This window comes from Balearica regulorum, chromosome 12 (genome assembly GCF_011004875.1).
Source record: "Balearica regulorum gibbericeps isolate bBalReg1 chromosome 12, bBalReg1.pri, whole genome shotgun sequence".
In the NCBI taxonomy this organism is placed as follows: domain Eukaryota; kingdom Metazoa; phylum Chordata; class Aves; order Gruiformes; family Gruidae; genus Balearica; species Balearica regulorum.
The window spans coordinates 858,669-883,955 of NC_046195.1; the positions used below are offsets into that span (position 1 = coordinate 858,669).

Genomic DNA, 25,287 nt, shown 5'->3' on the forward strand with positions numbered 1-25,287 from the left:
CTGTTCAATGTTACCACTGCACTATCACAGCGTTCAATAAAAGGGGCATTCAGATGAACTTCACACAGCTGGGGCTGCTTATTTGAAAGGAACAGAGCCTCAGGTGGGCTTCCTGCGATGCTTTCGGAGGGTCAAATGAGTGTTCGGAGCAGTACCCCCGCTCTGGGGGAACGTTTCCTTACCTGCCTGCGGTGTGATGGTTGTGATGCTCCAAAGCGCCAAAAAAAAAAAAAAAAAAATGCTCTACAGCTTTTTCCTCCACCTGAGGATGGGTAAGGAGCAGGCCCGGGGCTGTCACCTCTGTTCTTCCTCCTCACCTTTCCAAAGAGATGATCTCAAGACTTGAGAGGCCGAGCTAAAGGCCGTATCCAAACCAAAGGGGGTTGCGTGTGGGGTAGGCGTGGACGCTGCGGTGGGATGCTCTCCCCATCCAGGATGGGGCTGTGTTGCCAGCAGTAGCTTGTGTTTCAACCCTGCCCCTTCTAACACTGGAGGATGAGGTTGTGCTCTTGTCTCGGTGTGGTGCGGATGTAACCTGGCTGGCTTTGAAAGGCCGCAGGAGGAGGGTGTGTTCATGGGCATGCTCCCAGCTCTTCCCGGCCTGCCTGCTCGTGGGTGGAATTGTCCTTGTGTGCTTTGCTGTGCTCTCGCCCTGCCGTGGAGGGTTTTGTTAAAAGCTGAAGCCGAGCCATTCCATAAACGTCATGGTCAGTGTTTTCTGTTTTGGGGGAGAGAAGTGGGGCTGGGATATGAGTTTGTGTGAATAAATCATCTTAAAATTTGTGTCTCTTTTTCCCTCCTTCCCCTCCAATGAAATGAAAGGGCTGATGGCTCTACTCCCTCTCAGCGGGGCATTAAATCCCAAGTCTGGTGTCTGATCAGAGGTTGTGCTGAGGGGAACATCTCTGCCCCAGCTTTTCCTGTGGGACCATCGGCCCCTCTCATGCTGGTAGCAGCTCTGCAACAGGCATTGCCCCTCCTGTGCAGAGACAGAGGAGACCTTGTGCTGAAACAATGCTGATTTCTAGTTCTGGCTCTTGAACTGCCACGTTTTATCCCTTCTCATAGCTGGAGCTGCCCCCACTCCTTCCTTGGGCTGGCAGGTGCCTCCCGGGGTGTTTCTGCCACCCCAGGGTGCTCCTCTGCTGGCCCCTCCCTGATGTGATGGGGTGGGAACCACTCTGCTCCTTCCTCACTGGTAAAGTGCAACGTTCTCATCATGGGAGCTTGGTACCAATCTGCAGTTATGAGGCTGTGCCAGTGCACGTGCTTCTCTGAGGGGTACCAAATGCTCTCATGCCCTGTGGCTCAAGCAAGTGTGGTCAAATATAGAGGTCTCACATCACTCAGTGTCTTCAGAAATACTTTTTTTTTTTAAAGTGAAAAATCTAAGGTGCTTCTGCTTTCTCTGGGTGCTGCCTCCATTGCAAAGCTGGAGGAGCCAAGCTCTGCCCTGTGCCGTGCCAGTTCCTCCGGCTGCCTCCTGCAACGGAGGCTCCCTGGCCTGATGGAGATGGGCTTGCCTGGTGCAGGGCAGGACCCTGTGGCGGTACCCAGGGGTTCAGGATGTTCTGACCCAAATTGTCACAGCTGACATCCCTTGGTGGCCATGGGCCGATGAGCTTGGCATCAGGAGCAGCGTGCCTGCTCCAGCCCTCCGAGATGCCCCAAGGATGGAGATTCCACCCACCCCACTTCCCCCTGAAAAAAAATCGCTGGCCACAGCTTTTGGGGACAAAGAACCTGAATTTGGGGGAGCAGGAAGAAAAAGCCACCCTCACATGTTTGTGATTGTCTCTTAAAAAGATTTATTCTCTCTCCTTGCCCAAATGTACAAAGGCAAGAAGAGTACAGTTTGTATATATATATATTTATATATATATATATAAAAAAACAAGGAACTTGGTAATAATGTACACTTTACAGAAGGGCAGAATTAGGAAGACTGAAATGAAACCCAACACAGCAACGCCAATGGAAACAAGAGCTATAAACACCAACAGTTTGATGCCCTGGCCGGCTGCCCGCGGGGCCCGGTGGGCAAGGGACGGGGCTGGGGAGGGGGGGACCCCGCGGGCAGGGGAGCGGCACCGCCGCGGAGGGCTGGGGTGCCAGCCCCGCGGGTAAGAACTGACTGGGAAAAAAAAAACAACCAACCCCGAAAAACGTCAAACCTCAAACCTATTCTGCTTAAACCGTTGTTTCTTTTAACACCTAAAGGGAGACTCAACTGGGACCCAACTGGGGAGATGAGGAGCAGCCCCCCCACACCCCACCAAAAACCCCTTCGACTGCTGGTAAAGCCTGCGGCACACACCCCCCCATCACCCCCTGCCCAGAGACCCTCCTCCGTGCCCCCGGAGCGGCCCCAGCTGTGCTGGGACCCAGGCTCTGCCAAACTGGCTGAGGACGCAGGTAGGCGCAGCCGATGGGATGCTCCTCCACAGGTGGGCTGCGGGGCTCCCTCCCCACACGCCGACCCCTCTGGACCCCGGCCTGGCAGCTGTGTGTGACTCCATAAGGGGCACGGGGGGGGGCGGGGGGTGTCAAGCTGCTGCTCGGCATCGCCTACCCTGTTCCTGTGCCGGACCACGTGGCCCCTGTCTCCTTGCAAAGACAACAAAGAGTGGAAGAAAAATGAGTCGAATGATGAGAGCAGGCTGGGGCCACTGCTGCCAGCGCCTGAAGCAGGACCGAAACCAGCAAGCGCCTTCTTTCCAACTGGGTAAAGTGGGATGGGGGCAGGGGGAACCGGGGAAAGAAAACAAAACCCAAAACAACAGCTTTCAAACAATTGCTTTTTACAGTATGTACAGAGCCCGGCAGGCAGAGCATCCCGGTACAGTGGCCCCTCGGGGCCTGGTGCGACACGGACACAGACACACAACCGAGACCGATGGCCCCCCCCATGCTCCCCCGGCCGGGCAGCGGGGAGCGGCAGGGAGAGAGCCGGGGCGGCCCGGCTGCTGCAGGGCCGAGGTAGAGCATCGGCCTGGGGAGAGCTGCTCCGGGGCTGGGGGAGCAGAGGACCAGAAAGCCCCTGTCCTCGGGCACTGGGGAGCAGCCGGGAGTGGGGACCGGCTTCCTCCAGGGCCTGGTGGCCCCAGCCCCGGCACGAGGCTGGAGGGGGGGAAATGACACACGCCGGTACGGCCCCAAGTGCCTCTGGCAGAGCCTAAGTGTGCTTGTTCCTCGCTGGGCTCTGCCCATGGCTTGGGGAAGCCGCCTTGAAAGCAGAAGGTGGATGTGAAGGGGAGCCGCAGCCCTTGCCCCCCCCCCCAACCCGGCCCGGCCCGAGTGGGATGCGCTGCCCTGGGGTTTAGGGAGCACTGGCTGGGGGCGGGGCGGGGGGGGGTTGTGTGTGAGCAAACGCCGGGGGTGGGGGGTTGATTTGCAGAGTCACAGCTCAGAAACCAACTCAAAAGCCACAGGCAGGAGCTTCAGGCAGGTCTGGACCGTGCAAGGCACTGGGGAGGACTCCTGGCAGCTGGCTGGGCGATGGGCGCAGCCCCCCCCCAGTTCTGCACCCGGCTGCCCCCAGCCCCGCCGAGCCCCAGCCACCTGAAGTGGGGGGTTGGGGGGGAGGGGTGTGGGGGTGTGGTGTGGTGGGGGCAGGGGCTGCTTCACTGGGGCCAAGAGCAGCCCCCGGCTCCCCCAAGCCACCGCTCCGGCCATCGCCCACGCAGGCACAGAGTAGTGGGTGCCACGGGTTGCTGGAGTAGCCATGGGGCTGGGGGAGGGTGCACCCCACATGCAGCATGTCCCCAAGCCCCACGGCCGCCTCCAGCCAGGCTGTCACCTGCCCCCCCCACCCGGGGGGTTTGCACCAGCCTCCCCCTGACCTGCGTGAGCCAGCCCTTCCTTTCCTGAGACTGTGACTCCACGGTGGGTTCGGCCCCCGCTCCTCGAGCCCCGGCAAGGAGCAGGCAGGAGGCAGCGTCCCTGCCTGCCCCCAGTCCTGTGGTGCTCAGCCCCATCGTGAAGCAGCAGCTCGCAGAGACACGGCGGGGTCCCAAATCCATCGAGAAACCTCAGTGCTTCCGTTTCCTCTTCATATGCACCAGGCAGGCGAGTCACCTCCATCCTGAGCGCCGGTGCCCAGTAGAATAAATATTTCTGCAGGTACCAGCTCGCCCACTCACCAAAGGGGAGGGTGTGGAGGGGGGGAGTCAGTGTGTGTCCGATGGTGGGGGAGAAGACAGAGTCTGCCTCGGATCACAGCAGGAACGTCAAGCAGAACAATTAACACCATTCAACTGATGTCTAAAGGAGTCTCCAGCGCTTCCCCATGTGAGCCAGTCACATGTCTCGTACAGCCCAGGCGTCCCGACGTGTCACGTCCTGCCATGACCCAAGGTCCAAGTCAGCTCCCGCGGCCGGCGGCCCTGCGAGCCCCGGGCAAACGCCAGACCCTCTGCCCTGCGGGGCACCCACCCTGCGTGCCCATCCCGGCCACCTCCACCCCAGTCCGGCTGCCCGCGGACTAAGCAGCGTGGCCGTGCCGGTGCCGCGGGAGGAGAGCCTTACCGTTCTCACCTCCGGGGAGGTGGGTATAGGGAGGGAGCGGAGCCTTGCTGGCTGGCGACGATGGCTGTGGAGGAGAGACCTGCGGAGGAGAAGCGGCGTCAGGAGCTGGCCGCCCGGGAGGGGCATGCAGCTATGCCGGGGGAGCTGGAAAGCGCCGGGCACGGCTCTCACCTGTTGCATAGGGCAGGTTGTACTGCGCTGGCAGCAGCGAGTACCCGAGGTGGTGGTGGTGGTGATGCGTTGAGAGCAGGCGCTGAGACGGCGAGGTACGGGGCCGGTCGGTGCTCCTCTCTGCCCCGCCGGCTCCCCCGACGCTGCTACAGCTCCCACTGCCTCCCACCACCCCACAGCCGCTGCGGTCCCGCTCCTGAGACGTCTTCTCACTTATCTGGAGAGGAGAAAGCAGATGCACACTGAGGGACGCTACCCACTACCCCAGGACGCAAGGCAGCATCAGACCCATGCTGGGCACTCAAGGCTGCCCTGTTGGGACGACATTCTCCCTGCCTTCGCCCAAAGGCCCCCCAGGACACTGCTGGGAGATGATGGGACAGCCGGTGACCAGCCCAAAAGTGGCAGGGTAGAGACAGGTCCCCTTTCAGACAGCTCCTTCCCACCCAAAACCAGGGTTTGCTGCCACTGTGTCATCCCAGCTCAGCCCAGGAGGAGCTCGTGACCCTACACTGCCGTGGGATGGAGACAGCTCCTGCATCCCACCCGCCAGCTCCAGGGCTGACGACAAGCATCACCCGATTGCTGCAGGGCCCGGAGGAGCTCCGGCGCTTCTCTGGGCCAGCCCTGCCCATAGGTTTGGCTCATCCATCTCAGAGGGGTTGTGTTGTGGGATGACTCCTCGGCCCCAGGTCTCCTGCAGCAGCAGGAACGGCGAAAACCCACGGCAGGCAGAGTTGCGCCGGGCTGGCGATGGGATCCAGGGACCATCCTGAAGCCCATGCATGGAGCTGGACAAAGCCAGCGCCTTCCCGACCCTCACCGTGGGCGACTTGCTCTTGTAGTGGCTGGCGTGCTGCTGCAGGATGTCCAGGGCCTTGGACTCCGAGCTGGATTTACAACTCACGCTGGGGCTGGCTCGGGACTTGTCGCTGTCGTCGCTGCCAGACGCCTTGCTCCCGTATGGGGAGAAGGAGTAGCTGGAGGGAAGGTATGATCCTGGGGGGGGTGAGAAAAAGCAGTCAGGAGTCTTCGGGCAGCACAGGAGGAGCACGCGGCTCTGCGCATGTGCCTCCAGGAGCGAGAGGATGTCCCCCAGCCATCCACTGCGCCGGGAGCAGGGACGGACTGGGAAGGGACATCCCCGAGAAGACCCTGGCTCCCTACCTGGGTAATTCTGCATCATGACGGTGGGCATGGCCCGGTAGCTGGGGTGGTTGGGGTCGTACGACTGGCTGTAGGAGTAGCCGTGCATGTAGGGGATGTAGGACTGATGCTGCGTGAGGGGTGAAGACACAGGGACGTGGACGCTGGGTCTGGGGTCCTTCCCCACCATGCGAGCCTCCTCGGTGGGGGTCAGTTTGCACTCGGAGCTGGTGCTCTCCTTCCCGTCCTCCTTGGATGTGGCTTCTTTGCTTCGATTCCTTTCTTCCTTCAACTTTCGGTCCCTCTCCTCTTTCCACCGCTCGTCCTCTGTCTTGATGTCCGAGTACTTCGCCGGGTACACGTAGGTCCACATCCGGGGCTCAGCTTCCTGCAAGAACCAGCCAACCATCAGACCAGCTGCCTCCCCCCAGCCCTGCCTGTCCCAAAACCAGGATGGATTTGGAGGAGACCAGCGACCCCCCACTCCACTTCCTCCTGGCCCGCCTGTGACCTCCCAGCCCCAAGGGAACAGCGAAGCCGTGGCGAGGGGCTTCCTCCAGGAGAAAGCCCACCGCCGGGCCAGCAGGCAGGACCGAGCGAGCAGCGGGCAGGCATTACCTGTCTGTACCAGAGCACGGGGTCCACCTCCGCTTGCCGGCCACATTCAGAGCCAGCCTTCGTCTCGGTGGTCTCCTTCCCAAGGTGGCTGGCCTCGCTCATTTTCACCTTGAGCCCCTCGGGGACCTGGCTGCCGGACAGCTTGGACGAGTCCTCCAGCTTGGGGATGATGACAGATTTGGCCATGTCGGGACCTCCCTGCTCCTTGGCCTTGCTCAGCCCCGACTTGACGAGGTCCGTGAGGCTCGGAGCCTTGGTGAGTGTTGGGGGCATGGGCGGCTTTTGCTTCCACTCCTCTTTGAGCGCTGCCTCCCTCTCCTTCAAGCCCAGCTCCGCTTTCTTCTCCAGCCCTCGCTGCTGCTGCTGCTCCAGGCTCTGCCGCTGCTTCTGCTGCTCCTCGTACTGCTGGCGGTAGGCAGGATTGGTGCTCAGCAGGTGAGCGTGGTAGCCCTGCTCGTTGTAGCCGTAGGGGGGCACGTAGGCGTACTGGTTGTAGTAGAGGGACTGCATGTACATGTTGGGACGCTGCTGGATGACCGAGGGCTGCTGGCTGGAGCCGCCAAGCTCTGTCTTCTTCTCTTCGCAGCTTTCGCTCTTCACCTTCACCTCTGGGTTCTCCTGCTCCTCGTCCTTCTTCAGCTTCAAGGCCTGTGTCTCGGCTGCGGCCTGGCTGCCAGGGTTCAAGGACCCCGGGCTTGCCTGGGGGTAGCCAGGGGAATAGTAGGTTTCAAAGCCTTGGTAGTAAGGAGACTCTTTGCTCTGGGGTTGCGGGGGGAAAAGAGCTTTTTTGGCGCCTTCCTTGACCAGCTGCTCCGGATCCTTCGCCTTCACGCTCTCCAGTTTGCCCTCCCCATCCTCCCCGGCGTCGGAGATGTCCGAGTAGGCCGGGCTGTTGGTCTTCACTGAGCTCGCCTCTGCCCCGTTCTGGGTGACGACGTGCAGCGGGGTCATGGGTTGGGCTGGGTTGGCGTTCTCCAGCCTGCTGGCACCACCGATGGAGGGGCTTGGGGCGTTGTCGGTGAAGCTGTAGATTTTATCCGCCTCGGCCTTGATGCTGGCGAGCCGGCTCTGGTGGGGGTCGGATGAGCCATTCAGCAGCCCCTCGCCTTTCGTCCCCAGGTCGCCGGATTCTCCCCGGAAAGGGCTCTTGCCTTCCTCCGCTCTGCAGGCTTTGCCGGGAGTCAGAGGGTTCTCCACCTCCTTGGGCTCCTTCTTCTTCTTATCCTTCTTCTTCTTCTCCTTGGAAGGGGTGAGGGCAGGGTTGACTGTGAAGGGCTCTCCCATCACCGTAGGCTTGGGCTGGATGGGTTTGAGCTGCGGGCTGTTGGGCATGGTCTGGACCACGGTGGTGGCGAGGCCTGTGGAGGAACCGGGGGTGGCTGTGGTGAGGGTGGCTGTCTGGAAGGTGTAAATCGGCTGCGGGGGGATGGCTGGCGCAATGGGTCTGGCAGACTTCAAGCTTTTGGAAGGGATCTTCTCTGGCTTAGCACCAGATGCCTTCTTTGACTTGTCCTTATCAACACACCGTTTCTCCAGCGAGTCAAAGCCGTCATTACTTGTCTCATCGGCCACGGAGGGACCATCCTCAGAGCCATCGTTGGACAGGGCACCCGGGTCGGTGTCTCCTTCCCCACCCAGCTTCTTCTTGCAGGGGACCTTGGCGCTGAACTTGCTGGACGGGGAGGGACTGTGGGGCTCCATCAAGCGCACCTTGGGGGTGGCCGAGCGAGCCGGCGAGAGCGAGCCCTTCTGAGAGACGGCGGCGCCGTTGCAGCTCGCAATGTCCGCGTGCAGGGAGGGCTCCTCGCCGTACTCGCTGTCCACGTCTGCCTCCAGCTTGCTGTCGTCATCCGTGTGCGCGTGGGCCTGGTGGTACTTCAGCCCATTGATGTGCTTGTACTTCTTGTTACAGTTCGGGTGGGGACAGTCGATGAGGATGGGAGAAGGGCAGTTGCGGTCGAGGACAGCCGGTTCCACCTTGACCGCGGCGGGTGGCACAGCTGCCGAGCCCATCGAGTTCGTGCGGATGCGTTTGCTGCCCTTGGAGTCCTCCGAGCTGGAGTTCAGTTCCATGTCAGAGAGGGGTTTGCTCTTCCGCTTGGTGACGGAGGAGGGACTGGCCTTCACGTCCTCCGCCGTGCCGCCGGGCGGCGTGCGGTGGTCCGAGGAGTTCTGGCTTCCCCGCCGCCCTTTGCTGTTGGCTCCCGCCCGGGTCTTGCTGCTGTTGCTGGTCCCTTTGCCGTCCGAGGCGGCGGCGGTCTCGTTGACCGGCGTGTTGCTGTTGGGGCGCATGCGTTTGCCCCTGCCCCGGCCGTTGCGCATCTCCAGGTCGCTGGTGGGAGAGTCGCAGAACCTGCCGGGAGGAGGACAAGGAGGTTTTAATGGAGAGATGGCCGTGCCCCGCTGCACGGTGGGGATCCCCTTCCTCCCCTCGCCATCGGTCCTGCAGGCTGGTCTCCCCGCACTGCTCCAGCGCAGAGCAGCCGGAGAGGTCCACTGGCAAATCCTCAACCATCTCCAGTCTCAGGGAGAAAAGAGCCTGCGACCGCAAAGAGCCACCTCAGTTGGGCAAGGAGGAGATGCCAAGCCCCAGGGGCAGCCCCACGGGCACAGGGCAGAGCGTACCGGGGGCTACGGGGGCCGTACGTGGCCGCGTTTGCCCTCCGCGCCTGGGCGAAAGGGGCTGCCGGACCCCACCAGCTGCTTACCGGGGAGGCGCCCAGTCGTGCTGCGTGCAGTCGAGCAGCGTCCCCACGTACGTCTTGTTCCTCCACGTGACGTTGACCACCAGCATACCTGTAAGGCGAGGGGAGAGGGTCAGACGGGGCCAGGCGTGACCCCACGGTGTCTCGCCCCTCTCTGGGCATCGCGGCAAAGGGGGATCTACCCCTCGAGATAGGCAGGGGGAAGAGCTCAGCTTTAGGGCCGGAGAGAGGCAGACAAGGGGTCTTGAGCTCTCGGGAGAGGTGAGACCCCAGGCTCTGGGCTGGAGGGGTACCAAGATGGGAGCCGGAGACCCCCCGGCTCATCCCCTCTCTTGACGTGGCTTTGGCCAGCGTCCACTCAACCTCTCCTCCTTGAGCCGCTCAGCGCTCTTCCCTGTTTTCATGGGGATGCTAAAACCAGCGACCCCAAAGGGCTGCAGATTTGGGAGGGGGGCTGGGGGGGGCGAGGGCTCACGCAGACAGGGGAGGTGCAGACAGCCCCCAGTAAGGCTGTAGACCCCAGCGCGGAGCTGTGGACACCCCCCGGCAGGGCTATGACCCGCCATGTGCTGCCGTGAACCCCGCGGCTCTCCGGAAGAGGCTGTTATTGCCACTAGATGGCAAGCTGAGCCCAGCATCCTGCACAGGCGACCACCCCGCCAGGAAAACCCAACCTTGGCGGGGGGAACAACCCTTGTGCCCCCTCTTCCCTTTGCTCCTGCACCCCCAGGACACCCATCAGCCCCGTATCTCTGCCTGGGGAACCATCCACGGGGCCGCATCTCCTCCCATCACGGAGCAAAAGCATCGGACATTCGGAAAACCCGGTGGTTTCAGCTTTTTCACGCCAATTCGAGAAGAGAAGCAGCCTGGCTCACACCCACGCCAAGGACACGGACCCTCAGCATCTCTTCTTGGGGTGGGGGGTGTCTTTCACAGCATCACTCAGCTTTGTGGCTATTTCCTCCCCGTCACAGACCGCTCTGATTACCGCAGAACTAATCTGACCGGGAGCGGAGTCCGTTGCGCCGAGCGCATTTATCTGAGCAAGGTAAAACTCGGGAGATAGGAAACTCGTTTGCAAGGGTTGATGAACGCGGCGAGATATACGGCCGCGTGGCCCCGGGAGACGGATGGAGCCGAGGGAGCCCAGAGCAGCTGTGCCTGAAGCACGTTTATAAATCTCAGCCCGTATCCCCCGTTGTGCCGTGCCAGCAGCCAGCTGCAGGCTTCGGTGGGGATAATATACGGAGCTGAGGTCTGACATGTGGGTCTCCTTCGGAAAGAGAAATGAAATGCAGGTCTTCTCCTCCTGGAAAACGCTGGGTGCTCCGGTGGGAGCAGGTTGTGGGAAGACACGGTGCCAACACGCACGCAAGACCCACAGCCGGCTCCTCCCGGTGGGCAGGAGAGGCCGGGTCCTGCCTTCGGAGGAAGGTGCCGGGGACCTGCCTTAACACGGATGCGGCCGGGACATGACGCCGGAGACAACGTGGGGTAGAAACGAGCGGTAAAACCAACTGCTGGGAGCCTGCAGCCCCACGCAGGGAGAAAGGGGGATGCTGATCCCAGGTCTTCACCCCGCGTGTCTCCTAAAACGTGGCTCTTTTTGGCAGGCAGGAGCTCATCCCCCCCTTTCCTTAAAATCCAGGGAAGCTGCCAGCTGCATCCCACGCCTCAGCCCAAACCCGCCATCCCCAGGGCACCTCTAGAGCCGTTGCGGGATGCCCCAGGAGCCGCGGGAGGTCCAAGCGACCACCGAGGGACTGGCAGCCCCATCCCAGGGACCAGCTCATCCCTCCCTCCCCGCCGCGCAGCCAGTGCCTGTTCAATCCCTCTTTGAAGCCAGCGAAGACCACGCGCCGCTGGAAGTTAATTGCACGACAAGCCACTGGAGGCTCTTGCGCATCCCGGGGCCGGCGTGCGGTATTAGAAAGGACGTGCCGGCATTTTTTTTTTCCCCCGCTGCAGCGATCACAGGAAAGAGATGAAAGACGAAGGGACGAAACGAGCCAGCACGCAGCCGTCCCTCCCTCCCTTCCCCGTTGGAGCGTCAACCCTCCAACACACACCAGCCTATATTTAACCCGCTGCAACCAATCATACCAAATCCCCTCCTAATCCTCCAACAATAACCCAGGACAATTTAAAACCCGGGGATAGATCCTAAGCAGCTTTTTTCACCCGTCGTGTCCCACTCCCGCGGCAGGATGACGAGCAGGGCAAGGGCGGGCAGCGAGCAGGCAATGCCCTCGCGTCCCTTCGCCTGGAGATGCTCGTGCACGGAGAGGCGGCAGCGATGCTCTTGCAGAGGAGGAATCCTACTCGGATAACTCCATTCCCACCTGGTTTCATGGGAAAGTGACACCTTTGAGGCTCTTAAGCAATCGACAGCACCCAAATCTGGGTGAAAACTGCTCAGCATCCCGGCCTGATGGATGTCCCGGCTCCGGCAGGAAAAATTAATGGTGGGTTGATGGTGCCAGGTTGCTGTCTGGGAAGGCAACGTACGAGATGATTATCCGTTTTTACAGGATTAAGAGATGAAGGGAGCAGGAGGATGCAAAAAAGCATTGTCTGGTCCTCGCACGGTCCCCGCCTGGGTGCTCTGAAGCAGCGGAGCTGGGGCTCAGTAGATGCACCCAGCTGGTGAGGACGTGGGATGAAGTCCTCTGTCCCAATGAAGACCTAAATTAGACCAGACTAAGCCTTTCTGATGGATCGTCCTTCCTGGAGTGCAGCTCTTCCATGTTACTATGTAGGTGGTGGTGTCTGCTCGTGGACCGGGGCTGTGGGCACCAGGAGCCATCACACTTTTGCAAAGATGAAACCCCCAAGCCCAACCAAGAACATCTCGAAAGCCTGCTGAGCAGCACCCGTGGCCAGCAGGGATGCTCTGAGCCCATCGTGTGCCTCAACACCACCCAGCCATGATGCTACTGAGCTGTCTCCAGCAAGGCCAGGTCCTCAAGCATTTTGAGGACTGCTAGGGTGGCTGGAGGAACATCCCCAGCTTTGTGGGGAGCAAGGAGATGTTGCCTCTCCAGCTGGAGAGGACAACCACTGAGAGCTATGCTAGCTTTCCCCTAATTTTGGGGTGCAGGAGACCTTTGCAAGGCAAAGGGATGACAGCCAGTGGTTATCTCCCACCCCAAGGAGAAGCAGTTTGCCTGCAGGTCTGTGAACCAGCTCAGACCCAGGGTTGGTGTAGCCTCACAACATCCCATCTGCATCGGTGAGCAGGAGCAGGGATCCATCCTGCACTGATTCTGCTCCAGGACACCACCAAGCCTCCAGCACCTGCAGGGGTTCAAGGTCCTTCTTCCATGAATTCCTCCTCCAGCTGCGTCACCTTTGAGATGCCCCCAGCTTTGGGATGACCCTTCTCCCATTAATTTCTCTTCCAGCCACATCATCTTCAGGACATCCCCAGCTTTGGGATGCCCCTTCTTCCATGATTTCTCCTCCAGCTGAATCATCTTTGGGATGTCCTGGCTTTAGGATAGCCCTTCAACTCATTCCCCCTCCAGCCACATCACTTTTGGGATGCTCCAGCTTTGCCGTAAGCCCTGCTTGGGTGCAGGGAGCCTGGCCTGGCCTGTAGCTCCCAGGCTTTGGGACACAACACCCAAAGGTGCTGCACGGCCGTCATGTCACGCAACAGTTCTGCTGCTGCTGCCAGAGGACACCACAGTCAGAGGATGGCCAGCACAAGGGCCACCTCGCCCAGTGAGGAGAGAGATCGCTCAGTAATTATGGTCACAGGCAAAACAGACTCGACTTGGGGAAATTAATTTCATTTATTGCCAATCAATTCAGAGCAGGATAATGAGAAATAAAACCAAATCTTGAAACACCTTCCCCCACCCCTCCCTTCCTCCTGGGCTCAGCTTCTCTCCTGGCTTCTCTCCCTCCTCCCCCTGGGGCAGCGCAGGGGAACAGGGAATGGAGGTTGTGGTCAGTTCATCACACGTTGTCTCTGACGCTCCTTCCTTCTCACACTCCACCCCTGCTCCAGCGTGGGGTCCCTCCCAGGGGAGACAGTCCTCCACCAACTTCTCCAGCGTGAGTCCTTCCCACAGGCTGCAGTTCTTCACCAACTGCTCCAGCATGGGTCTCTTCCACAGGGTGCAGACCTTCAGGAGCAAACTGCTCCAGTGTGGGTCCCCCACGGGGTCACAAGTCCTGCCAGCAAACCTGCTCTGGCGTGGGCTCCTCTCTCCACGGATCCACAGGTCCTGCCAGGAGCTTGCTCCAGCGCGGGCTTCCCACGGGGTCACAGCCTCCTTCAGGTGCCTCCACCTGCTCCGGCGTGGGGTCCTCCACGGGCTGCAGGTGGAATCTCTACACCCCCTCATCCTCCCTCCATGGGCTGCAGGGGGAATCTCTGCTCCAGCGCCTGGAGCATCTCCTCCTCCTCCTCCACCGACCTGGGTGTCTGCAGAGTTGTTCCTCTCACATCTTCTCACTCCCCTCTCTGGCTGCAATTGCTCCTGGTGGTTTTTTTCCCCTTCTGAACTCTGTTATCCCAGAGGCGCTACCAAAGTCACTGATGGGCTCAGCTTTGGCCAGTGACAGGTCCATCTTGGAGCCGGCTGGAGCTGTTCTGTCCAACATGGGGGCAGCTTCTGGTGTCTTCTCACAGAGGCCACCCCTGCAGCACCCCCCCCCCCCCACCAAAACCTTGGCATGCAAACCCAAAACAATCTCCCAGGCAGGGCCAGAGGGAGACAGGATCTTTCCATTAAACCATACAGGGATGGATGCTCGGATGGTGGGTTACTGTCGCTGGCCATCTAACGCCCTGCTTTCCAGGGGACAGGAGGGCTGCGAGAGGAGCCTCGGATGGTGGAACATGGAAAAAGCAGCAGGGAAACCTTCATCTTGGGTCATACCAAAGGGCAAGCAGCCAGCAAGGGTGTGTTTGTGGGGCCTGGTGACCAAAGTATGACCTGAAGCTCATCCAGAAGATGCCTCCAGGATTTTGGGGACCTTGGCGCCTCTCAAGGCTTGGCAGAGCACAGCCACAGCACCAAATCCCCGGGGCCACCTGCGAGCAGCCCAGACCTCCATCCCCAGAGAAGGGAAGCAGAGGTATCAAAACCAATTTAGCTCCCAGGAAAGCTTGGCAGAGCAGCTTGCAGCTCGAGAACCTTCTCGTAAACAAGCCCTTTAATCCAGCGCTCGGCAGCTAAAGCAGGAGGCCCAGCTGGTGTTACCTGGGGCAGCCACAGACGTGCCCTTAGGGAGATGGACACGAGCAATAGTCCTGTCTGGAGCGGAATATTGCTCACCTGTTGATAAAACAGCCTCCGTACAAAGCTGACAGATGCTTTGAGAGCGATAAGCGGTGCGTTAGCTCTCCTCCGGCTCCCTGCGCTGTCGAGCCGGCAGATATTAGACACGAAGCGGCGGCGCTCGGGGAGCACTGGGGAACGAGGCATAATAAAGCTCGGCTTCTCTACGCCGACCCGCAAGCAGCCATCACCCTGGGGGGGGGTTTGCAGCCTCCTCAGCCAGCGGGAAACGGGAGGAGTGTGCGAGGCAGCAGCCCGAAACACCAGCAACCCTCGCGGCGCTGGAGATGAGATGCCCCGTCACCGAGCGGCGCCGGATGATGCTCCCACCCGGAGCAAGCTGCTGGATCGCTGATCTGAAGATGAGAGCGGTCACAGCCGCGTTGTCACGGCTTTAGGAGGCTTCCGAGGAGCGTGCTGAGCCTGCGCGTTGGCTCAGCAACCTTGGAGGGGATTTACAACCGCTCGTTACTTTGGAAAATGCCATTAAAGCAAACGAGAAATCCATATTCCCGCTCCTCGCCTTTGCTGCATCAGCCTTAAAACCTCACCTCCTGTTCCCGGGTTCGAGCACACACGGTTACAAAGAGCGGAACGTGCACGCAGGGGATGGCGTAGCCCCCTCTGCAGCCCCAAAGCCCCCCCATAAGCAGCGCAATCTCGGCACGTGTCTCTTTCAAAACATCCCCAGGGGCAAAGAGCAACCGGAGTCACAACTGAAGGCAGCAGGTAATGGCAACACAGCACATTTAATGAGCAAAGCCATCAAATTTGGGGTCAGGCTTCCTCACAGTTGTGGTAAAATCTTCCGGTCTTTGCCCTCAGCCTCCAAACCTTCCCCATCCTCTCCCAACCTACTGCACCCCTCTCCTGCTGCGTCCATGGACGCGTCCACGTTGGCATCCGCAGACCCTGAGGACGCTCCCGTTCCATCGTACCCTCACGAGATGTTTCCAAAAGTGCAATCCAAATACCCAGAGCACGCGAAGCTCGGCTGTGGGCGACCTGCTGCTGCCGTTCCAGCACGGAGCCGGAGGAAGGGACGCGGACAGAGTTTGCTGCGGTGCTGCCACGGCACAATTCTCGTTGCTCAGAAGGTTTGTGTGTCAAGACTCCGGCGCGGTGCCAGGACACAGTCCACCCGCTGCGAGGAGGTGACGTGCTCTGAGCCAGGTGACACCAGCTCCGCGGAGGAAGGTGGAGGAGACCCGGCAGCTAACGAGGCAGCTAACGGAGCGATGCTTTCTGGTATAATTAGATCAGTTAATAGTTCCTGAAGATCGAAATCACACCTAACAGAATTAGGGAAACTGCCGAGACAGCTGCTCTCACCAAAGGCGCTTCAATAAAACACGCTCCCCTGTGCAAGACGGGCTCGGCAGAGGGACGGCGTCACCAGCGTGGCCACAGGAGAGCCCACACGACTGGCGCCTGCCGCCGGCAAGACCAGACCTCAGCCCAACACCAACCTGGAGCTGCGGTGGAGCAGAGCCACGAGCCTGGCACCAGATGTCTGGCGGTGGGAGCCCGCTGGGATGTCACGGTCTCGCAGAAGGTTTTCTAGAGGGGGGAGAGGACAAAGCCGGTGTTTGCGGCAGGAGGGACGTCGTGAGGCTCCTTCCGAGGTCGCTCCAGTGTTGCCGGACTTTGGCTTTAGGCCTCTTTCTCTCTTTTGCAGCCCCACGGCTGACACAAAAGCCATTTTCTACAAGAAGGGAGCTCTGGTCGAAGAACCACATTGCCTTCCTCTACCCCACCCTACGGGAAGGGAGGTTTTGCAACCGCCCAAGCCCAAATACGCTTTTGCCAGCGTGCACAGAGGAACGCAGATCCCCTCGTCTCGGGCGCACACGCCATTAACGCGGTTGGGAGAAGAGCAGTTTGCAAAAAGGTCCGCGTCAGAGCAATTACCGTGGGAGCCTAAGGGACACGTCCGACGCAAATCCAATTTTCAAGGAGGCATCGCGTCGCCGAGAAGAGATGCCCATCTCCCGAGAGACTCCCCCAGTGGCAGGGGGCTCCTGGAGACCCTGAAGTGCCGACAGCATCCTCGCTTGGGAAGCCGGGATGTAAGTGGGAGCAATTAATTCTGCGCCTCCCCGTGCCAAACGCTCCTGGGGAGGAAGCAGCTGCTGCAGTGGAGCCAGCAAGCTCCTCTCCACCACCGGAGAAGACACTTGATGCAAGCCAAGAGCTGCTCCTGCTGCGCTGGGGTCCTTCCAAGGGGTCCAGCGAGGCTGCAGCATCACGAGGAGCAGGGGGAGAGATGGATCCCTCTGGGTGAGGGTGCTGAGGTCCCTCTGGACACCATGGGGATAGTCTCCAGGCACACAGGTGTGTGCTGAAAGCACCTCGTTTGGCTTCGTAGACATGCCCTTGGTGCAGCTTTCTCCCCTGTATCCTTTGGGCAAAGGGAGATGCTCGCTGCGTCCCTACACCCTTCACAAGCTCCAGCTTTGGACAGGCAGGTCCAGCATCTCCTCCAGCATCGCCCTTGACCTCCTTCCCCCTCTCCCCCGCCCAGTAACAATGGGAATGATTCAGGTTTCACCCTGAATTTTCACCTGAGGATGAGAGATTCGGCTACGACAGGAGCCAACGCGCGCAGCAGACCAGAAGCAACCCAAGGCAAGGGCAGGATTTGACTTCTGCAGGGCTGGCCGTAGAAGTCATCACTGCCGGCAGCGGCAACCAAGCAGCAGCCGGTGGAGAAGGATCTTTGCATGAGTTTAGACCAAAAATAGCCAGGCTGTGGGAAATCGCAGGGTGCCTCCGAGGCACGCTGTGCAACGGTGGCTGCGGAAGCGAGGGGTAATGCGGATGGACAGGCAGACGGGCCGCGGAGCTTCACAGCGGGGTGAGGAGCAGGAGAAAAGGGAGGGGAAACCAGGAACTGCTCCCACGTCACTGCGTCTCAGCCAGGAACTGGTGGGAGGGGACATGTTTTTACACACTCTGCCTCGGGGATGATCTATTCATCCCTCCTAACATGGCCACGTGGGCTCCTCTGCCCACCACAAGCCTCTTCTCCTGATTTCCACCCAAAAAAACCCCCAAACCCTACAAGGTCCAAGCTCTCAGCAGCTTCGCTGCTGCCCGTGGGGGTCTCCAGCAGTCCTGGGATTTTCAGCGAACTCTGCAGCACCGGGGCTTTTGGAATGAGGGAAATCATGGCACAATGGCACGCTGGTGGGGATGGGGAGGTGGGGGGCAAAGACCTTCCACAGGTTTCCTCTGAGCAGATCCCCCCAGCCCTGGGGCGTGCAGAGCAGGGTCCTGAACGCTTCTGCTTTGCGTTTCCTTGTCCCCACCAGCAAGCCTAGCTCAAAGAGGAGGATCCTTGGGTCTGATTTTACGCCGCGTGGCATCTTTCTGCCTCGGAGCAGCAGAAAAAACACACTCACAGCTGCCGGTTGCCTCAGTCTGGATGGGTTTGTCCGTACTGAGCGGATGGTAGAGGAGTGTGGAGGTCCCCACCCCAAGCTAGCAGCCTCCCCCAGCATGGTCCATGCACTCCTCTCTTCCCAAATAGCTCAGGTCACGATGCCTTTCCCAACGGGAACGATTTCGGTGGTCACCAGCTCCACATTGGGGGCCATCGCAGCACTCGGTCCTGCATCGATCGCAGTTTCAAAACCAGTTTCCCAGTAAGGAGAGAGGAAAGGCAAACAGGGCCCATGCCAGTCTTCCCAAAGCACGGGGTAAGGAGGGAACCCCCCAGCAGCAGCTCATGGGAACGCAGCTTTCAGTTCAGCTTCCATCAGAGACAACGAAGACCGTCGCAGTGAAGAGTGGCCAGGGGATTAAGGCCAACAGCTTCGTTCCCCACGCGCAGCGGTGATGGAAGAGCTGGAGCAGACGTCCGAGAGGAGCTCCTGGTTACCGGGCAGGAGGTGAACCTTCAGCTGGCTTCCACCACCGCTGCTCTTTCTCAGTCTTGTGCTCCTGGGCCCTGTTTCTGCTTCCAGACCCCAGCTGAAGCCAGACACAAGTATGAGGAGCTCGCGCTGAGCTTCCCGAAGCAGAAACCTCCAGCATCCCAACGAGGCTGGAGGGAAGGCCAGGTTCCAGCACTCGCCATGGTCCACTGAGCCACCTATTCATCCCCGCGTTCCTTGGCAGAACCCCAACAGCAACGAAAACCCATCAAAGGACCTGGGAAAGCAAACCGAGCTACGCGCAGATGAGACGAGCTCCAGCGGGGCGGCGGGGGGGGGGGAAAAGCTTCGATTGGCTTGGCAAGAGAGACGAGAGCCTGATCTCCCACCGAGTCAATTTTGAAAGCTCCGCTGGGTTTTTTTAATCCAGCAGGAGATTTCTGCCGCTTCCCAGGGTTTGAGCGTTTTTGTGACAGACCTGTGGGTTGCCAAGCAGAAACGAAGTCAGCTCCGTCGAGTTCCCGTGCAGGCTGGCACGGCCTTTCCTCTGGTACCTCCAGAACAAGTTAGGTCTTGCAGAAAGGCAGAGAAACGGCAGCTTAGATTTTTGCCCGCTGTCTGGGCGAGGGGATAACGCAACGCATTGGGCTGACGCAAGTTTTGGCCCGTGACTCTCTTTGCTGGACAAATTAAGGGCTCCTCTGTGTCCTGACCACCCAGATGGCACGGAGAAAACGTGCCAACAACCATCACAGCAGGGACACGGGAAGAAAGGGACTGCCGTAACTCCAAAATGACACTGTAGGAGAGCAAAAAGCTCTCTGGTGACACTTACCATCCTCTGTCTCTTGCCAGACAATGCCCTCCAGGTTCACGCTGGTCCCGGGCTCGCAGGGGCCCAGGCACTCGGGCTCGGTGGCCAGGGCCACGTCGCAGGTGTTCACTCCCACCGAGCGGGTGCGTACCATGATCTGCTCGCAAGGCGACGAGATGTCATTGTTGACGACGGGGACAAGGAGGTGCAAGGGCAACACCGCAGGCGTAGAGACTGGAGACTCCATCTGTGGGGAAGGAGAAACATGCCGGTCAGCGTTGGGAATACGGGAAGGAGAGCAAGTATCAACAGGCATCTACATTCCTGGAGAACCTCAAGCCCAGGGCTGGCACCTTCTGGATGCCTGTGCCAGCAGGCACTTCAAGTCCCACACCCCGTCAGAGGACAAGGATCTCGCAGGTCTCTCCCACCCTGGCGTGCCCATACCCACGCAACCCTGAAGAGCCGGCACTCTGTAGTCATATAGATCACACCCAAAAATCCCTCCGTGGGAGATATCTGCCCTCCTGCTGAAAGAGTTTGTGCCAAGTTCCTTCCCCGACGGCTTTTGCCGGTGTAACCATCCCCGGTCAGGATGCCTTTTGGCTACTGCTCAGATGTTAACGCAGTCAATGACTTTGGACCTGATGGCTCAGAAGAAAAAAAAAAAAAATATTACAGGCTCAACTGGCAGGACAGGACAAACGAGTAGCGGTTTCCCTCCAGCGCCCATGAAAACCAACATCCTCCTCCTCCCAAATCTACCCTGTGACCACCTGAAGACACAGGCATTCAGATCGCGTCCCTCTTCTCTGCGCAAGTATCTGAGCCTGATCCGGTTGATCCAACCGCGCCAGCCCTCGTCCTCTCCTTGCGTGTGGAAACCGCATCTCACGGCCAGAGCTGGGCTTGGAAAGCCAACAAGCCAACAACGCCAAGTGAAACTACGGCCAAGTCACCCTGCTGCTGACGAGCCAAGGTCCTTGGCCGCTCTGCCACGCTAGCAGATTACAGCAGTGTTAGGAGAAGGATGGCTGACGGGCTGATTTTGCTGCTGGCCAAGGGAAGGGTAGGGTGGAGACCTTCCTGTCCTTCAGGGTTCATCAGCCAAGCCAACCACAGTCAGTCATCCCCTCGCTTTGGCTCACGAGGATTTGCAGCAGATTTGGGGCTAACTGCTCATCCTCAGCTCAGACCTCTGCTCTTTACGGTTTATGATCTTGATGAGATATTGAGCAACCTCAAAAGAGAAGCAAACTGAGGCAACTAATCAAACCATCAGCGAGCGCTGACCTGGGTTTCAGTTTCAAGCAGGGGAAGATCTCTCTAGAGCATCCAGCACTACACCGAGATGTCCTCCTAAGCCTCTGCTGAGGAGAGATGATAACCCCGGACAGGCCAAGCTTGCCAGTCACCAAGAGCGGACCCAGATACCAGCCCATGATCACTTCACTGCTGGGCCTCCTTGGCCAACGCTGCTGACAGCCACCAAATGGTCAGACTCCCTCCCTGAACTGGTGTCCTGGTCCTGATGAGCTACCAAAATTATCTGCTCCCTCTCTTGCTCACGCGCCTCTATCCTTTAAGCAAGACAAAGAACGCCAGCGAGAAACTTGCATGTCCAACCTGTGGCTGGAGCGTCCCATCTCCCCATCATCTATCCTGTGACCTCGCAAAGCCTCTCCGTGTCTTCAGCAACACGCACGCCATCCGCAAGTGGAGAAGGTGCAAGAGGCAAATCTCTAGGCAGAGGAGCAGAGAGGAGGACATCGCATCCGCCCTGCGACTTCTGCCCGCTCCCACGGGGGTGGCTACGGGCAGGGGACACGAATGGGACCCCCACAGAGAATTCGGAGATCTGGCTCTGCCAGGGCAAGTGGATTTGCTCTTCCAGCCAGAGAACATAAAGCACCTCCCGCATGCCCACAGCCCTCTCCCTGTCCTCCTGCGTCCGACCTCTCTCCAGACAGCTCGTCAGAGCGCATCCAGCCCTCGTTAAAGATGGCCTGGAGGTCTCGAGCAGCAGTGGCTGGACCACAGGATCCCCTCTGCCGGCAGCACAGCTCCTGCTCCGCAGCCCTTTTCCCCATGGACCGCCTCGGAGCCCAACCAGCAGGACCAGCTCTCCCCCAGGAGCCCAGCCCCAGCTCTCCATCGCCACCCGCCTCCGAGGCTGCCCAACGGCCGGTGCCCCAGCTGCATCCCGCGGGCTTTGAGAAGGGTGGTTTTGGCTTAAAAAAAAAAAAACAAAAAAAACAAAACCCAAACCATGAGCCTGCCGGAGAGGAGGGCTGTGCCCCCGCTGACAAATCACCCCCCTAAAATACAGCAGCCTCATCCTGCACATCTCGGTGGATCCAGGGCAAGAAACATGCTCAAAGGAAGCGTGAGGCTCCTTTGAAGGGCCTCAAGAAAACAAACCGCTCCTCAACGCCACGTTTTGCAGACCAGAAGCGAGTCTCCGGCAGTGAAATAGCCAGAGAGGAACCAGGCAGGGCTCCCTGACCGTGCTGGGCAGCAGCAGAACCCCGGGTGGTGACGGGGAGCGGCGGCCGCGTGCGCACGCCGAGGACCTGCGGGTTTTGAAACCGTTCAGCTTCCTTCCACTTTGCGACAGAAACCACAGAGCAGCACAGGAGCGTTTAATTACAGTTCCAGCTCTGCTAATTATCGCCCGGTCACATTCGTAATCTGCATTACGCCACGGTGCATAATAAGCAGCTCGCTGAGATCTCTCTAATAAGCGAGGCGGCTTGATGGGATTTCATATTTCACCCTGTACTGGAACAAACAGAGCTTCGTTTAGCAACTGTGGGGAGACGAGGCAGCTCTCCTGCTCCCTTGCCCAAAGCTCAAGAGCAAAATAAAAAGGCCCAGGGTGGCTCTCCAAGGGCGAGGGCAGGAACGGAGCCATCTCGCTGGGACACATCCAAAAAAAAGCCAAAAGCCATGCCAGAGGAAAAGGCTGATGGATCCATCCCTGAATTCATCCTCCCCCCCCTCTCCACCCCGGCGCATGTCTTATCTCCCAGCGCCATGGCTTTTCATCCTCCTGCTTTACCGAGCAAGGTCAGGAGATTCACCCATGGTGGCTGCGGGACGGCCGGGGGCAGCTTAGGCAGCCCTGGGTACCACGGGGCAGCTCTGCCGGCCACTCTCCCCACCGGCAGGGACCCAGCTCCCTCCGCCGGGCCAGAAGCCAAGGGAGATGCCAGCATCGGGGCCACTGGGCAGCACTCGTACCCTCGAGCGGCGGCTTTCGCATCCCCTCCAGCCAGCGAGGATGGAGCTGGAAGAGATCTCCAGCTCCCCAAAGCAAGCCCTGCATCCTCCTGGCTTCCAGCTCCGACGCACGCCACCCCCCGAGCAAATCACTTAACGCTTCCGGGCCCTAAATCCCCTTTGCAGAAGGAAAATTTATTTCTCTTTCCTTGCCGGGTAGGCTCTAAGATTAAATGCCGGCGAGCGCAAACACAGCCGCTACACGCTCGCTGCTGGAGGGAGCTTATATGTCTCCGGCAGCCTCTCCGCAAGAGTTACGTGGGGTGAAGCTTCCCTGTACCGGCGCTGGCCGTCCGCGTCCGCCCGCCGCTGCCTCCCCTAATGAAAGCCCTTTGTGTTTCTCGCGGAGGCTTTCCCATCACGAGGAACGTGCTTTCACCACTGCCGAGGACAGAAGTGGAACGGAGCCAAGCCCAGGCGGCGGCCAGCGCAAGCGTTACTCGATGAGGGGGGGGGGCAGGAAAAAAAAAAAAAAGAAGAAAAAAAAAAAAGGCAAATCTACCGAGAGTCCAGGGCGATGCCGACGGCACCACGCGATGCCGTTCCTGGGGAAAGGGCACCGGGTGGGCAATTAAGACCTACCCCTCGTCACAGCCCTCACTCGAAGGTGGGACAGGGTCCCACGTGCAGGGAAGGGAAGTGCAGCGGTGGGTGCTGGCACGGAAGACGCACACAAAGCAGCTCCTGCCATCTTAGAGCTGTGCCAGCGCGGCTTCGTTAACATCAGTCGCTGTTAAGGGGACACCACAGCAGCAATTAGCTAATGGGAAAAAGAGGGCACATCAACAATAAAAATATCGTGCTAATTTTGATGCGAACTCCTAAAATCACCCAGACCACCCACTCGTATTTATGCGTATTTTGGCTTGTTCCAAATAATCAAAGTCAACCGGGCAAGAAAAATGCTTTTTTGAGCAATAAAAGCCAACAGGGAGACCAAAAACCTGGAGAAGAGTGACCAGCAGAGATATTTGTGGTGCATCTACAAGGGCAGAGAGGGTGGGAACAACCACGTGGTGTAGGGCACCTGCAGAGCTGCACCCCGTTTGTCAGCGAGGACCTTGCAGTGGTCAGCATCAGACCACTGATGCCTCTGAGATGGTGCCATGCTTCCAGCATATCCCCAAATTAACGAGCTACACAGTGCAGTGGCCCATTTTTCTTATCTGGAAGAGTCCTCCAACTCCTGCAAACGCAGATAGACAACAAAAGCCAAGGGGGACCCTAATTATGGGTCACAATTATGTGCCAGGAGAAAAAACATGGACCAAAACTGCTCCATCATAGGAACGTTGCTTGAGGCTGCAGCCAACACTTCCCAGGTCATTGCATGGCTCAGCCAACATTTGGGAGCTTTGGTGTTGTCATTATTGTCCTGCTTGGTCACAGCATCCCCAACAACTTTGCCTTCTCGGAGCAGGACCTGGGAACGTGAGCTTCCATCTCCTTGAAGACAGATAACCAGGGAGCAGATCCACCCAGTTGAGGAGCATCTTTGGTGGGCATCTCCAAACCTCAAAACTGCAGCAGGCGAGGTGCCTCCTTCCCCACTGCCGGTGACCTCGGCAAGGACTTCAAAGAGGAACCGAAGTCTTCTCCAAAGTGACCCCCAAAGCTGGGTATGCAGAGTCTAAAGACAAATCCCTTTGTTGGCACCGGCGCCCACCACACCTACAATTCAACCTTGAATCTACTTGCAAGCATTGCTCAATAAGCTCCAGCAGACTTGCCCAGAACTCCCAGTCACGTCCCGCAGCGACGCTGGAGGCACACAACCCCAGGCAGCGTGGAGGAGGCTCCAGAAGACCCTGACTGTTTGCTGGCTGGATTGGTCTGGACCCCAGCAAGAAGTATCCAACAAGAGCTTCCAACAAAACCCCACGTGCAGGGAAATAATGGTGGCACAAGCGTCAGGTCCAAGGACGGAGCCGGGAACGTGGTCAGGAGCACCGAACCCGACAATGTTGCCCGCTGCTCTTCCCTCTTGCTGGCTGGAGATTGAGGTTGCTGACATCGAGATGTAAAAAAAAGAAATCTGTTTTAGAAGAAAATTTCCCTTTCCTGGAAAAATGCCAGCTTAAATAAAACAAAGCCAGTTATTTCTACGGACCGCGGGAAGGCGCTCAGGGAGGACACGGGGTTTCTTACTCGGCAAATCTGAGCCCACAGGACATCAGGGCAGCTGGTCCAAGAAAAAAGGAGGATTGTCATTCCCCACAGCTCCCTCTAGCACGAAGCAATACATGCCACAACGAGGAAGGATTAATACTTCCCTGTGCCGCAGAGCGGAGCAGGCTCAGTATCGCACTCCCCAAATTCATTCTGCAGAGAGGACAAGCAAGCGCGGGTCCTCGTGGCCAGTGCCATCACCAGAAGAGCCAGCCAATTTGGATGGGAACTAAAGATTTTTAAGGAGCAGCAGTCCCAATTTCCCTCCTTGGATGATGCAGCTTGTCCTCAGGAGCTGGCAGGTCAAGCCAGCCCCAGGCTGCAAGGAAAGCTGGGAGGGAGACGGCGAGCCACCCAGGACTCTCGCTGTCCCCCCAAAACCAAACCGGGAGAGGCCAATTCTCCCCCGCATTCCTTGGTGGCTTGTCCCCAGTGCTCCTCGCCGTCTGTTCTCACCTCCGCAGACATCTGCTTGAGATTCACGGCATCCCCCAGCCGGGAGGCCGTTGACGGCACGGTGTGCGACAGGAAGGCGCTGCCTGCAAAAGGCTGCCTGCGCGTCCTCTCCTGGCCACGTCAAACACCCACAGCCCAGCTCCGAGGTCCAGCCATCCCCTGCGCGGAAGAGCTTTGCCTCCATTCATGGAAACCCCTTCCCTGGCTGGCAGGTCCTTGCAGAA

General features: G+C 59.1%; 1 protein-coding gene across 3 annotated transcripts in view; it reads right to left on the bottom strand.

Annotated features, from left to right (window-relative positions):
* Window positions 1-3,615: 3,615 nt before the first annotated feature.
* Window positions 3,616-25,287, bottom strand: part of ZNF609 (zinc finger protein 609) — a 73,659-nt gene continuing 51,987 nt past the window's right edge. For 2 of the 3 annotated variants that reach the window (XM_075763964.1, XM_075763965.1), the window contains exons 3-10: window positions 19,178-19,403; window positions 9,171-9,258; window positions 6,463-8,815; window positions 5,866-6,232; window positions 5,522-5,697; window positions 4,699-4,915; window positions 4,537-4,606; window positions 4,198-4,341 (exon numbers count right to left, since the gene is read on the bottom strand). In XM_075763964.1, the coding sequence (XP_075620079.1) occupies window positions 4,335-4,341; window positions 4,537-4,606; window positions 4,699-4,915; window positions 5,522-5,697; window positions 5,866-6,232; window positions 6,463-8,815; window positions 9,171-9,258; window positions 19,178-19,403 (3,504 nt within the window). In that variant the 3' untranslated portion in view covers window positions 4,198-4,334. Of the gene's footprint in view, window positions 4,342-4,527; window positions 4,607-4,698; window positions 4,916-5,521; window positions 5,698-5,865; window positions 6,233-6,462; window positions 8,816-9,170; window positions 9,259-19,177; window positions 19,404-25,287 lie in introns of all 3 variants that reach the window. The other variant, XM_075763966.1, reaches the window with a different exon arrangement.